At 56.2% G+C, this 17421-nt stretch overlaps 1 protein-coding gene across 2 annotated transcripts; it reads left to right on the top strand.

Annotated features, from left to right (window-relative positions):
• The first annotated feature begins 497 nt into the window (after positions 1-497).
• Positions 498-16372, top strand: UBALD1 (UBA like domain containing 1). Of its 2 annotated transcripts, none has more exons than XM_044980064.1 (3): positions 498-745; positions 9980-10039; positions 15890-16372. In XM_044980064.1, exons 1-3 carry the CDS (start codon positions 626-628, stop codon positions 16211-16213), a joined length of 504 nt encoding a protein of 167 aa, XP_044835999.1. In that variant the 5' UTR covers positions 498-625; the 3' UTR covers positions 16214-16372. The 2 variants fall into 2 exon arrangements, with proteins under 2 accessions (XP_044835999.1, XP_044836000.1); XM_044980065.1 differs by lacking the exon at positions 498-745 and adding an exon at positions 8726-9594.
• The last annotated feature ends 1049 nt before the right edge of the window (positions 16373-17421 follow it).

Here is a 17421-nt window from a genome sequence, read left to right as displayed (position 1 = left end):
AGCTACAAGTGTGTGCAGGGTGAAGCCCCCATGGGCATGGAGCGGAGCCTACAGAGCAGCCCTGCAGTGCTCTCTGCTTTTAAAACTGGACCAAGCAAAGGAGACATGCTAGGAAGCAATGCTGCTATCACCTGGGTACCAGCGGTGGGCCTATCCCCACCTCCTTAGCCAACGTGAACAACTGCGGCCTTGACACAGCCTACGAGAGCCTTGCCTGGGCCCGGCTAGCCCATCAGCCCATGGCAGCTGCGCGGAGTTGAAGTCCTGCAAATAACCCATATTGCTCTGTGGCACAGAGGGAGACTTGCTCTGCAAGCCTGTCTGGGGTGCACGGGTGGGTACCTCCAAAGCTTCTCTCTCTCACCAATAGAGGCTGGTCCAATGTCAGCTGTTAACCCACCCGCCTGGCACCGCAGCTAGCCAGCCCAGCCTCTGGACTACAGCTCCCAGCCTGCCCGCCCAGCCCCGCCCTGGCTGTGCCGTCAGGGAGGCCAGGCTGGGTGAGTCAGTCCCCTGCCTCCAGTAAATATTTGTATTAGCAGGAGCCGGCTCTGTAATGGTGGCTGCGCTGTGAGCGGCACAGACCCAGGAACCCCAGGCACGGCAGGCAGCGAGCGGCGGCGGCATGTCGGTGAACATGGACGAGCTGAAGCACCAGGTCATGATCAACCAGTTCGTGCTGACCGCGGGCTGCGCCGCCGACCAGGCGAAGCAGCTGCTGCAGGCGGCGCACTGGCAGTTCGAGGTGAGCCCCCGGGGCGCGGCAGAGCTGGGCGCGGGGGCGTCCTGCCGGGGGCCCTGCGATCGCAGCCCATTTGCAGCACCGGCGAGGTCACAGCTGGCCTGGCCCTGCAGCTAGGGGCGCCGCGGAAGGGATGGGGCGGCCCTGGGGCAGCTGGCGAGCAGACCCCGCCGAGCCGGAGGGCGCGGGTGGGGCCGTGGGGCAGGAGGGGCTTCCTGGCGCTCTGCTACAGCCCGCGGGGCGTGGGGGGAGTCGCTCAGCCCGGCCAGCCCCGATCGGTGCCTCTGGCGCCCCAGCCTGGCACCTCGGGCGGGCCGGGGGCTCGAGCCTAAGGGGGCGCTGGAGGCAGGAGCTCCTGGGCGTGGGGCTCCAGCGCCTGGGCAGTGCCGCTGGGGGGGTCAATCCGGGACAAGCCTTGTGCCCAGGGAGTGAGCCTAGCCATCTGATCTGCCCGCCTGGCTGCTGCGTCCAGAGCAAGCCCCCAGGGCGCGCACAGGGGCCCTCAGCAGGCTGCCATGGAGTGAATGTGGGGAGCAGAGTGCCTCGGAGGCCCCAGTGCCATGTGCCCCCATCCTGCCCATTAGGAGGCTAATCCCGGGCACATCCAACGGGCCTCAGCTTCCGCCCACCGCTGCAGGTGCCCCAGGTCTGGCGGAATGGCAGGCGCCATGGCTGGGGGTACTGCCACTGTTCAGGGAGCGGGTGGTGGGACCGGGAGTTGTTTGGGATACGACCGCCTGTGCCAGCATCTCTGTGCTGCCCTGACAGACATACGTGTGTGTGCCGTGTGCGTGTGCTCAGCACACCTACTGATGGGGAATGCTCCATGCTGTCATGGTGTTGCTGTTTGTCAGGCCCACACTGGTCAGCCTCCCTAGGCCGGGGGTGGCTTTTCTGTCTCTAACCCTTCTTGGGAAAGGAGATGCCATCAGTACTGTCACTCCCGGTGCTGTTTTAGTGTTGGTGTGAATTGTGTGTGTGTGTGTGTACGTGGATGGGGTATATGTGTACGCTCTGTGTGTATTAGATACGTGTGTAGGAGTGTATATATGTCATGTGTATGTTTGTATGGACAGCTGTCCATGCATGCGAGTACTATATAGCAGGGGTGTATGTCTGTGTATGGGGTGTGCTTGTCTTCTGCCTGTGTTATTAAAGTGGGACTGGTTTTCATTGCTCCCTGATGGTCAAGATTTCCCCGGGCTGGCTGTAGCAGATCCGCAGGGGCCACCCACCCCTTTGTGGGCCCCGCTCAGGAGTGGATTTGATTTTATAGGGAGGTAGAAGGAACACACACAGGACATACATGCAGTGTTGGGGCGAGCTCTGGCACTGCTGGGGCAGTCTTTCCATGCTCACCTATACTTGGTGGGAGCATAGCAATAACTGACCTTATGTGCACTCCCCCAACACCTCCCCATTCCCTGCAGGCAGAATGATGCCCCTTAGTGGCTATGGATTGAAGAGCCCCAGTCTGGCCTTTCCTGTGTTCCTGTCTCCTAGGGTTTGATTCCTGAGGCAGCACCAGGAGAAGAGATTTTGCTGGTTAAAACTTAATTGGCTCCAGCTGCTTATTCCTCTGGCCTGGAGTCAGGATCCTCTGTGACATCAGCAGTGATTGCTGGGGAAGTGACTGTGATGTCACACACGGGATTACAGCTTCAGGTGGGGAACATGCAGGCGGACTTTGCAGGCAGAGTAGTCCTGCAAAGCTCCCTGGTGGTAAAGAATAGGAGTGTGTGCATGCTCAGGGGATGTAGCAGGGAGGGCTGTGTCCAAACAAAATGTTTTCCATGCGGCACCAGCAGCTCTTTGCAGCTCAGTGTGATGGTTTTGTCACTAATGGCACTGTTGTAATTAGCGTGTCTGTTCTGTGACACAGAAGGAGGTTTGAGTCAGTGTAGAGAGCAAGAGGTTTCTATTACACACATTTGCATGGCTGGAGCGTCCCTTGTTCCATATGCACTATAGCCCTGATCTGTAAAAGAAACAATTCTGGGTGCATTTTATAGCATGGAGTCATTTGACTCCCTGCGCTGCTGGTTTGATCAGGTAGTTCAGACAGCCAGATACTGTAGTCACAGGTTTTCTGGGTGCAAAATCAGAGGCTGCTGGTCAAAATCAGTGTGTGTGTGTGTGTGTGCAAATCCAAACAAATTAATATCTCACTCTCTCTCTGTGCACTGTCTATGCACACTGAGAGAGGCATCCACAAGGCAAGCACACCTGCATATTTGCAGATTTTGCAAAAACAAATATTGGCCACATTTACATGTGTAGTATGACCTTGATTCTGTTCACCAGTGTAAATCATGAGCAGCCCGACTGGACATTGTAAGACAGGTGTGAGAGAAGGATCAGACCCTACCACCTTTTACAGGTGAAGCACCAGGAGTAGGAACTTGCGACAGAAAGTTATTGTTTCAATTACATTTTCCAGAAATTTGCCACTATTTGGCAAATTGCACAAGTGGAAACAGCAGTGTGCTGGCTGCGGGTCTCCCGTGCTGGTTTGGCACTCGCATGACTCAGAGGAAGCTCAGCTGTAAACAACCCAATGGGACAAGTTACCAGTCACTTTTGGTGCAAAATGGTCAGATAATTCCCTCTGCAAAATGGCTGCTGAGCATGCCCCCTTCTCAGAGCTCTGCTCTAGGAGTATTGTCTTCTGGGTACTTCACCCTCTCAGTGTGAGCCCAAGATCTGCATTTGCAGAGTATTGTTACTCCACCCCCTTTCATGGGTGCCCTTCTCCAGGCTGGACCAGCTCCTCGGCGTGTATGACTCCGTGGAGTTCAGTGGAGCTGCGCTAATTTACACCTGCTGAGGAGCTGGTCCACTGAGTGGTCTCCTTGGTTTCAGAAGCATTACTGCTGCAGCAAGGGATTGCTCAGTGTAAAGGTGGCAGAATCACACTCTGAGGGTATTGATGCATACAATCTCTTTCACTTTGGGGACCACATTGTTCCTGTTACTCAGAACTCCGTAAACCCATGATCCCATGAGCTGTGCGCCGAGAGCATTATTACCGTGCCACTCCTGCATCACACCATGGCCTAGGGACAGAGAGCACGGCCCAGCCACCAGTGTTTCGCTGGCAGCTGATGCTCCTACTCTCTTTGGGCAGGATGGTCCATTCCCGTTTTACATTTCAAGGTAATAAATTGCCTGACAACAAAGCTGAAATGAGCGGGAGGGTCTGGTGACAAAGCAACAGAAGTTGGCTGTTCCTGCTGCATCTTTGGGCTTGTCTAGAGGAGAAATTTACCAGCATAACTCTACTAGTGTAATTCTGCCAGTCTAGTTACACCAGTATCACCTCTTGTGTGGACACTTTGATATCCGTATAAGGGTATCCTTCTGGGGTTATACCGGTTTAACTAGAGTGGTGTCATTCACTGGTAGAGTTATGCTGGTAAATTTCCCCGTCTGGACAAAGCTCTTAAATACATACAATCTGCCCCATTTACAGCCCTTCTGGACTGCTCCACGCAGCAGGGTAGTGCTTTAACCTTTGAACACTGTGCTGTTTCCAAGCATGTGAAATCTGGGCTGTGCTCATTTAAGGGCTGGAGGGAGTGGATCTGGAGGGTGAGAAGTGTTTCCAGCTACTGGGAGGCGGGTTGCACAGGATCACATGAACATACATTGCAAACTCTCTGGGGGCAAGGGCTGTCTTGTACAGTGCCTAGCACAATGGTGGTCCTGCTCCGTGACTTGGTTTCTGGGCCCTGTGGTTAATGCACATCATACTAATGAGGGGCATTTCCTTCTGCAGGGTCAGGGTGCACAGCAGGGGAGGGAACTAGCAGTAGGTGGAGAGGCCAAGTTGGGGTGTCCGGGGCAGGGGAACTGGAAGGTGATCTTGATGGGAGGGAGCAGGGATCAGCATTTGGGGGAGCTGTAGGAGGCATTTGTCTGAGGACAAGCACATTTATCTTTAGTTCCTTTGGGGTGAGCTTCACTTGTTCTCGGCATAGTAAGGGTTAATAGTGAATTTCTGGGCTCTTGTCATTTTGCCACCCAGCCTCTCTGGGCTATTTGGGAATTTCCAAATCTGTGCATTCACATCAGAGGAGAATTCTGGTCCCATAAGAGCCCTGGTACCCGGTAACCCACACAGGCTCAGGGAAAAGCTGACAGACAAAGCAAGGGGCTGGGTGCTCTTGATTCACTGGAGCTGGGGATTGTTGGTAATTTACTCTGTAAAATGTGTGTTGACTTTGGCCTGATCAGAGGCTGGTCTCCAGAAGGGATTTATCCAGCATTTCCCAATGAGTGAAGCTAAATCTGTTGCCAGCAAAGCCGAGATTTCAGGGATCCCATCCGCTCAATCATAGCGGTGTACTTCAGGAGGAGACTCACTCAAGTCTATTGAATTGTTCCAGATTCATCCCAATGTACCTGAGAGTAGAACCTGGCCCTGCCTGTCAGTTGGTAACTGTTGGTAGGTGAAGCACCTTCAAACCATTCATCCTCTGGGACAAACCCACCTGTTGACATCCTTCTGCAATGCAAACATTACTGTGTTGTGATGCACTGCCACAGGGTCAGAACACTGCATGGTCCCCAGCCATGTTACATGATACTGTCAATGTCCTGCAAGTCTCCATACAGCCCTGTCAGATCCAGCAGGCCAGGAGCTCCCAGTGGGTGTCTCATATCAGTGGGGAGGGAAACATCACCAAAGACAACACACGCTTGTGGGGCAGGAGGTTGGGAAACTGTTAGATTGTATCCTTGTAAGAGGATCACAGCCTGTAGCACATTAAAAAAGGCCTGAGAAGGAAACCATTCACTTTGAAGGAACATTTTTCTGTCTCTAGGGAATGGGGTGGCTCTGGGAGTTGGGGGTATTTTGAGGATTCCATCACTGGCTCTTTCACTAGCCCTAAATTCGCTCCCATTTGAATATGGAAACCGGGGCAGATTTTTCTCTGTGTGCCTTTTTTTTTTTTTTTAAAGTTTGCTGCTGTTGCAATGATGTCAACTTTGTTGCCACAGTTTAGGGGGTGGGATAGGGTGTGTGCCACCAGGGGATTGGCTGTTCCCAGTGCCCCTCCTCCTGGTGGAGGCGTCTATCCTTGGATTAGACTGGTGGCTTTCCAGAGCTCAGGGAGGGGCACGTTCAGGAGCCGTCTTGGTGGGTGACTCTCCTCATGGGCCAGGCTGTTATCGAGGGGCCAGGAACAGTAACTCCACCCAGCCAGTGGAAGGACCAGAAAAGGGTTTTGCTGAGATATTTACAGAGCACACGTGGGGCTGTTTGTGAAATATAAGAGCTTACAATAATTCCTAGGGCTCGATTCCCTTCTGCTGCTGTAAATTGCCCGGGGGGAGAGGAAGAGGAGAGACACCACTGAAGTCAGTGGGGCTGCACCAGGGTGAAACCAGAGTGAACGAGAAGAGGATTAGTTGCTTCATTTTGCATGTGTGCACGCACTTCTGTGTCCTGACTAGATTCATGTCTGGACCATCCACTTCACCCACTTACATTCCTTTGTTGCTGTAAGGGAGGGCAAACCGCAGTCCTGCCCAATGGCCGCATCCTGCTGCCCTTCTCCCCCAGACTCTGAAACTGCAGCCCGTGCTCGCCCTCCAACTGCTGAACTGACCTACTGCCTCTTCTGTTGCTGGGGAACACAGCTAACGAGCCTCTCTGGTGAAAGGTGGGAAGACTAGTAACTCTGCCAGGTGCATTTAGTAGCAGTGGGCACCAGGATCAAACAGTGCCTGGAGTCCTGTTTAAATGAACTAAAACCAGGGAGTCTCACCCTTCCTAGCTTCTGTGTCCGAGCTCCTTGCACACACCAGGCACTCCCTCCAGCCTCCCAAGCAGACTTGCTACAGACCCCCACCTCCTCCCTCATGCCAGGGCCACTGTGGCTCTCCATTGCCCCCATGGCCACATGCCAAGAGCTCTGGGCCCTCCAATCTCCCCATGCTAGGGGCTGTCTCCTTTTTCTCTCCTGCTCCAAGGGACCTTTCATCCCCCTGGACAGAAGGGAGGGGTGGGCAGCTGGTGTTCTCTCCTCCCGCCCCCAGCCTGGAGCAGACTTTGGGCAGGGCTGTGAATGAAGCCTCCTTTGCTCTCTTTGCCCCCGACTTCCCTGCTGGCTGAGCACTCACCCTGCTGCTGGGAGGCAGCTCAGCAGGGAGCGCAAAGAGCCATTGTTAACTGCTGAACCCTTTTAGCCCTACCGGGGGGCGTTGGGGGCCCCTCCCCCCCCACCAGGGGCTCTGGGGGGCTCCTCCTCATTCACCCTTCCCCCCATGCCAGGGTCTCTGGGAGCCCCTCCCCACTGACCCTTTCCCCCATGCCAGAGGCTCTTTGTGCCTTCTATTCTCCCCACCCCCCATTCTTATTTCCTTTCTGGGTGTCAGAATTTTAAAGTCCTTGGGAGGAAGGGCAGAGGTGAGATGGGTTATTGTTCTGCTAGAAGGTTTTAATGGCTCCATCCACCAGTTCTTTGATCCACTGACAATTTCAGACCTGATTACAGCTAAGGGGTCTGCCAACCAGATGCCAGGAGCTCCATATGTCCTCTATTTTCCCCCTCCCAGTTTTCCACTTTTCAACAGGGTTCTGCCCATTGAGGTCTAGAACATTGCCTGGAATTTTGCAATTGGTCAGATTTAGCATTTAAAAATTATCACTTTACATCCAAACAGCCAAATGCCAGCAAGTGGAGTGTAGGGCCTCAGAAGCTCAGCCAACAGAGGGTGCCTGCCCTTAACTAAAACCATATGCCCCTCGAGGGTTTGGGACCAAAAAAGACCCCTTAAACTCCCTAGTCTCCTTCAGCAGTAATTGCCTTCCCCCTCTCTGAGTTTTGTTAACATTTACGGGGATGTAACAAGCCAGCTAAGCGACTACTAGACCAACCAACTGGCTGGTAGCCAGCTCCCATAAAACCTGAGCTCCCAGCCCCACCTCAGCCGTTCACCCCAGCTCATGTGACTTCTCTCAACTGATAAGCTACCCTCTGTAGTTCCTCTTGCCAGGGCCCCAGCCCCTGTTTTAAGGTATGTCTGCCTTGTAATCACGGTATAATTACAGTTTGAGTAGCCGTACCCAGACTAGGTGAGGTCCCAGCGCAACGAAACTGCAGCGATGTGTTCTCAGCATGGGCTGTACAAACCCACCTAGAACCTGCACAATTAGCCTTGGGCCGAGGCCGTGCTGACACATTGCCACAGCTTCACAGCCACAAAGACCTGAACTAGTGGGATTAAAGCTAGCTCAGGGCTATCATCACACCCAGTGATTGCAGTATAGACAGACCCTCAGGCAAGCACCCAAAGCTTGGTCCTGGCTACCTACTTTGAGCCCATTTCCCCTATTAGGTAACCCCAGGTGTGTTCACATTCACTTCCCCCTTCACATACCTGCCATCGCACAATAAAGAGATCACAGGTTGGGAATGTAGGGAAAGGCCAGACTGCTCAGTTTGGGGCATGCTATAGGGGGAGGGATAGGTCAGTGGTTTGAGCATTGGCCTGTTAAACCCAGAGTTGTGAGTTCAATCCTTGAGGGGGCCACTTAGGGATCTGGGGCAAAAATTGGTCCTGCTAGTGAAGGCAGGGGGCTGGACTCAATGACCTTTCAAGGTCCCTTCCAGTTCTAGGAGATTGGTATATCTCCAATTATTACCTTTTTATTACCTATAACCCCCAGAGGTATAAGCAAACTATACCTGCCAGCAGGTACAGAGACCCTCAACTTTCCCAGTTTGCCTATAGGGGGAGCCAGAGAGCAGCATATGAATATTAGTCTGTTATCCGGTAGGAGCCCATCCTCTGTCCTCCCATATCACCTCTGGAGAGAGGCACACCTGTTACCCCACACCGTGGGCTTAGACAAGCAGCTAGCCAAGCAGATGCCACCATGGCCCTTAGTATTGCAAACATTGGCACCTCTGCACTAACTGGGCATGGCACACTGTTCACTTCTGCCCCTGAACTATTCTGCAGCGTTGCTGTCAACAGCTGCTGTGGTTTAGCCCAGAAGTGGCTGCATTTTGGAGGGTGGTTGAATTGATTCCTATAGGGATATTGTTTGAGACTCTGTAAAATGCTGCAAGGGTGGCAAAACTTGCTACAGAAATCAGTTAGCAATATGATGAAAAGACACTGCACCAGGGACATACAGTAAAACACCACAGACCTGATTCTTCTCTCATCTCTGTTTTTATACAGTGTGAACCACTGACGTACCTGGAGTTACTCCAAATTTACACAGTGGGAGTGGAGTGTCCAGCCCCTTCCATCCAACACTCCCCCTGGTCTGTTTGATTAATTCTCCAGGGTCTCTCAAACTCCCAAATGATTTGGATGTTCCTCAGAATGTCAGCTAAATGGGGATTTCTACACCAGTGCCTCAGCCTGGTGTGAGGGGGTGCTGTGCTGCTGGAGGTGAGACATAACAGCAAGGTCCTAACTGCTTGTGGTCATTATAAATCGCCTGGCACTTTCCATGAGCGTAGGAGTGCTCACCCTGGTCTCCTTGTCTCATTCAAGCTTGGGTAATTACATTCCACTAACCTAAATTCTCCCTAGAGCCCCAGTAGGATTTGGTAGTCTTCTACACTTCTTGTGCCAAACTGCTGCATAATTTAGTGCTGGGCTCCACCCCAGAAGTGGCTGCATTTCATCAGTGAGTGAAGTCTGTCCATATGTGCAGCATCTGTCTGTGAAACTAAACGGCAAACACTGTTTGCTCTGCAGGGGCCCTTGGAGCTGTTCCACATGCAGCGTTGTGCATGTGTTTTTAAGAAGAAGTGGCGGGCCGGTGGGGTTTCTCTGGAGCCATGGCATGTGCTGACCAAGGGGGCTGTGCCTGTGTTTGCACGGTATGGAGGCCAGTGCCCAAAGCAGCTATTTCAGGGTGGTTGCAGGGTTCTGATCGCATGAGTTGGGTTGGAAGTGACACAGGATCTGGAGTTTGGTGGCCAATGGAGGGGTGATTTTGCTTTTGCACACACACAGGTGGGCTTCTTCTCCGCTGCCCTGCCCGCTCCAGGAGCCCCACCCACCAACAGAGAGCAGGAGGCTGGCAGTCGAGAGCCACCCCTGCTGAGCCGAGAGTGGAGCTGTGCCCTGGGACCCCGATCCCAGAGCCCTACTCTGGGAATGAGGAAGCTAGACCAAGGCCTAGGCTTGCGCTCCACAGGGCCAGGTGGGAGAGAGCGCCTCGTTCCCAGCCACATGATAAATCTCTTCCTTCCTCTTTTGCAGACTGCGCTCAGTGCTTTTTTCCAAGAAACAAACATCCCCTACAGCCATCACCATCAGATGGTAAGTGCTTCCCTGACCCTTCCCTCTGCTAAATCGGTGCAGCAGCAGCACCGGCATTGCATGGCTGGGCTGATGTTGCTAATGTCCAGGCCTCTGTTCCACCCCTCCGGGAGGGAGGGCAGAAATACACAGCAAAGCCACGGGGCGGGGGAAGTGGAGGGGCAGGACGCTTCCTGCCGAGAGAAGCTGGGGGTGGGCTGTGTTCTGGAAACATCGCTTGGGGGGAGCCAAAGGCCACAGGCAGTGTGGCTTATTTGGGGTGAGAGTAAACGAGGCCTGCAAGACAGGGTGCAGCAGCATGCAGTGTGCCCTGTACAGCGGAGGGTGCTCTATAGGGAAATGGGAGGAGGACAAAGCTGTAACTTTCACCTGTCGGATAATGCAAAGCAGAGACTGCGGCAGGAGGGAAGGGATGGGTGGGCAGGCGTAGCGGGTGGGAGGGAGCAGAGATGGGGGGCAGGCATAGAGGAAGGGGCTGGGAGGGGACACTCAGAGCAAAGCCAGGCTTGTCCGGAAGGCTGATCCTTGGTGCTCTGAGTGCAGGAGAAGCAGGCAGAGAGGCGACGGGAACAGGGCTTGGAGCTGCACCCAGCGGCTTGGAGCTGAACCAGACTCACTCCCTTTGGCCCCTCATCCCCATTAATGGGCCACCCTTCCCTTCCCCTCCTGGGGCTCCAGCTGTGAGAGCCTCCCTGAGAGCTAGAGAGCCGTGAGCTGGCTAGCTCCATCAAGTCCCCCAGCCCAGGAAGGTGCCTGACAAGAAACTGAACCCTGTTCTTCCCAGTGGGAAGCTTTCTCCCAAGAGTCCGTCTGTGGGTGGTGCTGGAGGTGAATGCATCCATGGAGTCCAGCGTAGTTCAGTGCACTGGCCACAGGCGGGTGTTGGTGGCCCACTGCTGTTTGTGGTGGCACTGAATGTCCCATGAGCTACTTTGCTGGAATGAGCAGGCAGAGCAGGAATGTAGCTTTTTCCTGCCCCTCCTGCTGCGTGCTGGGGCTAATCCCATTGCCCTGCACTGCAGGTAGCCAGCCAGGCCCTTTCTGCTGCTGGCTGGGGAAGTTTGGGTCCCAGGAGAGCCCACAGTGCAGCCCGCACCCCTGACACTAAGGCTGCACAGAACCGCAGTGTTACGGGAGCTCCCAGCGGTGCCTGGAGGAGCTGCCAGCTCCATGGAGGCAGCTGTGATGCTCTCTGGCCTGGAGACCCTGAAGGGGCCAGGTGGTCAAGGCTCCGCATTGCTCTGCTCTTTGCACTGCTGATGGCACCTGTCCCGTCTGCCCCACCACAGGAGGGCTCAGGTGAGTGGCCCAGCGGCAGGGCCAGGGATTTGGGATGGCAAAGCCAGCTCGGCCATTTCCCCTGCTGGGTGCAAACAGTCCCGCCAGACAGCTGCTGCCGAGTGGGCCCTGCTCCAGGCAGCGCAGAGAGGGTGACTGGCTCTGGAGATGGGGCTGGAATGTGTGTGGGCGGGGGGTGGGGTGGTCTGTGAGAGCCCTGATGCCTTGAGCATCATCAGCTCCTCCCCCGGGCCAACGACATGGGGGCAGCAACTCGGGTGGCAGCTCCTGGCCTGTCTCCTGGGTTGCTACAGCAGAGCCGAGCCCCAGTGAGCGGGCTCCAGGACAGGGGGAGGTTGCGCTGCTCCTGGGCACCGCCTGGAGGCCAACTGAGGAACAACAGAGCAGCCTGCAGGTGGGCGGGGCTCTTGGAGCCTCCCACAGAACCCCTGACCCTGACAGAGCCACCCCTGCCTCCCCTGCATGGCTCCAGCAGCACTTGGCCGCCATGTGCTGAGTGAGGTGAGGGGCGGGCGAGTGGCATCCCAGACAGAGGGGCAGTGGCTGGTTAATGCTCCCTGCCCCGCTGAGCAGGGCTCCTGGCTGCCTGGGCCTAACCTGCAGCCCAGCAGCGGGTCCACATGTCCTGCACGACCCAGCAGCGCAAGGTTGATGTCTCCGTTGGGCCACTCAGTTCCGGGGGAGCCTCTACCCCCAGCAGCGCCCCTGAGGCAGATGGGCTGAATGGAGTCCAGGAGAAGGAACTGACACCCCCCCACACCCCCCAGAGAAAAGGACCTTGTGGGCCCTGGTGTTGGTTCCACTGTGAGTCCACGGCAAAACAGTCTGGTCTGCACCTACCCTGCCCCTCTTTGGGAGCTGCAGCTGGGCTCTGCTGGCAGGACAGGTGAGAACAGAGGGACCCTGCACTTGTAACGTAGCAGATACACGGACATGTGTTTCTGCATGTCTCTGTGTGTTTGCACATGTATGCTCTCCCAAATGCCTGCTTACACATGTGCTCCCGGGCGTAGACACACACTCACAGGCACACACACACTATTTCCCTTTAAATTTCTCTTCCCAACAGCCCCTGGGTTGCCCAGCACCCTGCCAATTTGCTTCTTGACAGCCTGTGACCCCCCTCCGTTATCCTCTGCCCAATGCTTTCCCCTGTTAAATCTCCCCCCAGCAGCCCCTGGGGTCCCTGTGCTCTGCCCCTTTAACTCTCGTGCCTGGGCAGCCTGTAATCTGCCTGTGCAGATGGGTCCCTGGGATTTGCTGACTGCCGTGTCCTCATTTGACTTCGCCGTTCTCTGGGGCCGTCAGGGATTTGGCGCATGCAGTGAGCATGCAGAGCGAGCACCCAGCAAGAGCCGCGCTGCAAAGAGCCTCCGGCACTGGCAGCTAAGGGGGTGGGGATGAGCTCTCCGCCCCCTCCCATCCCCAGCAGGGAGCAAAGCCCAGTCTTGCATGGGGCTGGACACCCTGGAGTCCGTTGGGCTGCAGACCATGAGCTCAGGGCAGGGGCTGGCTGTGTGGAGATGGTGTCCTGGCCGGCTGATTCCTGGGGTGGCACAAGCTCGCAGGCTAGGGGGAGCCCTGGCTTTGGAGTCCAGTCCATCCCAGAGCAGGGGCTCTCAGGCGGGGGGCCACCCCCCACCATCCTTTCCAAACTGAGTGATGTGTCCCCAGCTGCTTAGATGGGAGGGGGATCCTGCTATGAGCTGGGTGATGGGCAGCAGGGGCTGAGCATACGCCAGGGGGCCAGGGCATCTGGACTGGGGGAATGGGGTTGTATTGACAGTTCCTAGAGATCTTTCTGTGCATCAGAAGGGCCCCTGGCATATGTCATAAACCACAGTGGGGCTGAGGCCCCCACTTACCCCTCCCCTTTCCTCCCTCCCAATGCAGCTTCGCTGTTCATACTCCCTCATGGGCACCCCCGAAGGGTCTGTCCCCGGGAGGGATGAGGGTGCAGGGAGGGGCTGGATCTCAAGGGTACCATGTACAGCTCCTGTCTGAGACGTTTGACATGAGCTCTTGAAAGAGGATTAGTCCTTGTCGGCCTGAAATAACTGCTTCTTGGAGGGAGCAGCCTTGATAGGAGCTGGCAGCCTGGCGGAGCCACCCAGATGTGCTGGCTCCAATACCCACCCCTGCCGAGCGCCTGCTCCAAGCCGCTTACCTGCCTGCACAAACCTGCAGGGAAGTTGCTGCTGTGGGCACTGCGCCACCTGAGGAGCGGGAGAGGCTGCAGGTGCAATCGTCCACCCCAGCCCCCACTGCAGCCCCCGTGCCAGGACCCAGCAGAGCCTCAGCCCCTCTTGAGTGCAGCGTGCGGGGCACCTTGCTGCGCCTCGCCTGGCCACCCCCAGACACTGGTCGGAATGACGAGTGATGTAATCACTGCATGGGGGCCAAGGTTGGAGTCAGCACTGGCCCCCATGCAGTGCTAGGGGGCACTGTGCTGCAGGGACTGGGGTGCTGCAGGGACTGGGATGGGGGCTCAGTAGGGGGACTTCTCCTTACGCAGTCAGTGCTGTCCCCAATGCAGAGCTAGGGGCCCTTTCCCTTCCTAGTGCGGACCCCAGGGTATTACAGGGTGCAGTGCTGCAGCAAGCAGCGTGGGTCAGTAGGGGGCACTCTCTGCTGGGAGTGCTGAGTGCACTGCGGTGCTAGTGGGTGCTGTCCTGCATGGGGCTTTAGGATGAGACATAAAATGGCTGCCCTGCACCCTTGTGGAGTAAGGCTCTGAGATGGTTTTCTCGAATAATAACAGTGTAATGCTTAGTACAGACCTAGCACAACTCACAAGTTGTGCACAGACATGTGCGAGCTGCCATCTGGGTGTTAGTGTGAATGTTCATGTCAGCATTTGGACTGAATTCCTCCCCAAATCCACCCCCTGCAGTTTCAATTAGGTACGGTGCTCTTCACTTCCCATCCCAGACTGTGGTGAGGTGCTGCTTTGCCGCTCAGGGCTACGCCCCAGGGGTGGATGCATTTGACTGCTGAGTGATGTGATCCCCGAATATCTCGACCTTGGCAGGCTTCATTAAAGCCCTGGAGGGGGAGGTGTTGTGGTAGCAATAGCGATTACTGATTGCACTTTGCCATGGAGTTACGGGGTGGGGTGCTGCCTGTCATGCCCAGGGTTGGATGCTGGGATCCTCTCTGGCCCAGGTTGGGCTAACACAAATCAGTCGCACCCTTGCCCCAGTGGTAAGGGAAGACGACAGCTCCTGGCAAGTTTGTCAGGGACGCAGCGGCCCCGAGTTCTGCGAGTGCTCCTCGTGCCCCGAACGGTCCCTGCCAGTGCAGGCAGTGGGGAGGCAGAGGCCTGCAGTGTCCTCCCCCTAGTGCTGTGCATTGTGGAGGCCACATCTTCCCAAACGCAGTGACGGGGAAGCCACAGGGACCTGCCTGACCTTGCGGTGGCTCCTAGCCAGCTCCAGGTTCTGTTGAAGACCAGCGCTGCTGGGAAAGCAGAGCAGGAGAGGAGTGCAGATCCTCTGACTCCACCGGGCAGCAGTAGAGGCATAGCAGGCTTGAGGGACCTTGGCAGAGCTTTGTGTGTGTCTGGGCGTGGGGGGAGCCCAGGACTGGAATTGCAGGGGGCTGTGGTTAGGATAGAGCAGAGGTTCTCAAACTGAGGGTCGGGACCCCTCATGGGGTCATGAGGTTATTACATGGGGGGTCACAAGCTGTCAGCCTCCACCCCAAACCCCGCTTTGCCTCAGGATTTATAATGGGTTAAATATATAAAAAAGTGTTTTTAATTTATAAGAGGGGTCACACTCAGAGACTTGCTATGTGAAAGGGGGCACCAGTAATAAAGTTTGAGAGTCACTGGGATAGAGAGACACCAGCAGAGCTTGCCCAGCAGAACTGTGCATCATGCCCAGCTCTAGCTAGGGCTGCGAGCCCCTTGCTTCCACGGGCATCAAACTGGCACACAGATTCAGCGGTGGGCTGCACGAGGAATGTGCCAGCATACCAGTACTGCCATAATTCTGCTAGCAGCACTCCCCGGGGGGCACTGCAGCTCCCGGAGTTACCCTGGTATAACTACTGGGGGCTCATTATGCTGATTAATTTCCCTGCATAGACAAGCCTTAGATAAATGTTCCATCCCTGGTGCCCTCTTCCAGCTGCTTGGCCTGCGCCAGCTCTCCCCCAGCCCTTCCTGCCTGGACCTGGCTAGTGCTTGGGTAGAGACCACCCAGGAAAGGCCCAGGTGTGGCAGGGAACTGTTCTGGTGATCCAGCTGCCGGTGCTCTTGCTGAGTTAGCACTGATGCCCCTGTGTGGTGCTGGGGGTCCTGGGCTGCTGGCTTTTGGGGGAGACCCTGAGCCCTTGGGTCATTAACAGCCTCCTGCAGTCAGCCTCCCTAGCCGCCCCGGCAGCCTCCCTTGGACGTAGTTCTCGCCCTCATGACTGGTGGGGTATTTCCGTGCTGTTACACTGCGCTCACGCTCTGCTCCAGAGCTGGCTGTGCACTGCACTGTCTGGCCCTGGGCGTGAGGAGCTGTGGCTCTGACTAGCTTCTGTCTCTTTGTTCCCCTGCAGATGTGCACTCCAGCCAACACGCCCGCCACGCCCCCCAACTTCCCCGACGCCCTCACCATGTTCTCCCGCCTCAAGGCCTCCGAGAGCTTCCACAGCAGCAGCCCTGTAGCATCTATGGCAACCTCCCCTCCTCCCCCACCCCCACCGCTCCCCCAGCCCGGGGGCTTCAACCCAGCCTGGCCTGCAGCTCTCCCCTCCAGCCAGCAGCAGCAGAGCATGTGGACTTCACCCCCGCCCTCGCAGCCATCGGGCTGGCCCGCCACAGTCTCCCAACAAGCCACGTCAGAACAGAAGGCCAATGTGACCATGGAGGCCGAGAGATGAGGCCGGGGGGGAGCGGGAACACAATGTGGGGAGGGCCCACATGGCCCCAGCGTTCATTTCCCTTTCCCCTTTCCGAGGAGGGGAGGAACTTTGTTGCCTCAGAGACTGGCAACCACATTCAGACAGACAGACACATGAGCAAATAGCCACCTTGCATGGGTTTGGTTTGAAGTAGTTTTTACTTGTCCTAGAGCTGACCGGAGCTCCCCAGAGACCCGGGGAAGCCACGCTGAATGCAAGAGCCATCTCTGGCTTCTGCTTCCCGGAGCCTGACTTTATAGGAATCTCTCAATGAGGGGACCCCCCTCCCATCTTTCCTGCTGGGATGCTGGATTTTTGCATGCGAGTGACTTTTGTGGGGGAGTGGTAAATCCCTTCTTCATGACCCACTTCTCCCTCCTAGCACCTGGAGGGGTCCCACTGGCAGGCAGAATGGGGCTGTGGGTAATACACATCTCCCCCCTCCCTACACGGCTCCCCCAACCTCACTGAAGGGGGTTTTTTTAAAGAAAAATTGAAAAAATCAATTTCTGCTCAGCTTGTGGGCCTCGAACCCATGCACTGAGCTTGCATTGTACTGAGAGGGAGGTGAACGGGGGCTCCTTTGGAGAAATATAGCCACTTGTTTTCTATGACCCCAGCTTTCTGCTTTCCCCAGGGCAGGGACCTGCACCCCCTCTCAGAGCCTGGGGGATCAGATTCCCATTGAGACGTGTGGGTGAGGCTGGCTGGGCGCAACTGGGCAGTCTCCTCATGCCACCAGGATGGGGGGCTGGCGCCCTTTGCATGACAGCATATGCCCCACGGAGGCTGGGCTTGCTTTGAGACACTCTGTTCTTTGCCCCCTGCGGGGGGAAGGCCCTTCGGATGCGCTCTGGCGGCACCAGGCCTGGGCATTCCGCAGTGGCCGCTTGCAATACACGCTCTTCTGCTTTGAACCCTAGTGTCTGTGCTTCGTTTTCAGCGGCCTGGGGAGGTGGGACCTTTCTGGGATCAGGGACCTCACCTCAGCCGATGCCTCATGGTGCATGCCCAGCCAGGCAGTCACACGCAGACAGGGCTCAGGAGGAAAGGAGTTCTGCTTTATGATGCAGTGATGGGGGAGGGGAGTGGGGCTTCCTCCCGTCTCACCCCCAGGCCTGGGCAATGGGGCAGCACTCACCCTGGCCTCACAACTGTATTGACTAAAGACCTGAGAGGGGAAGCTT

The sequence above is a fragment of the Mauremys mutica genome, chromosome 11, assembly GCF_020497125.1.
Source record: "Mauremys mutica isolate MM-2020 ecotype Southern chromosome 11, ASM2049712v1, whole genome shotgun sequence".
Taxonomy (NCBI): domain Eukaryota; kingdom Metazoa; phylum Chordata; order Testudines; family Geoemydidae; genus Mauremys; species Mauremys mutica.
The sequence above is the reverse complement of the archived record's forward strand: the minus strand, read 5'-3'. Positions and strand labels throughout refer to the sequence as shown.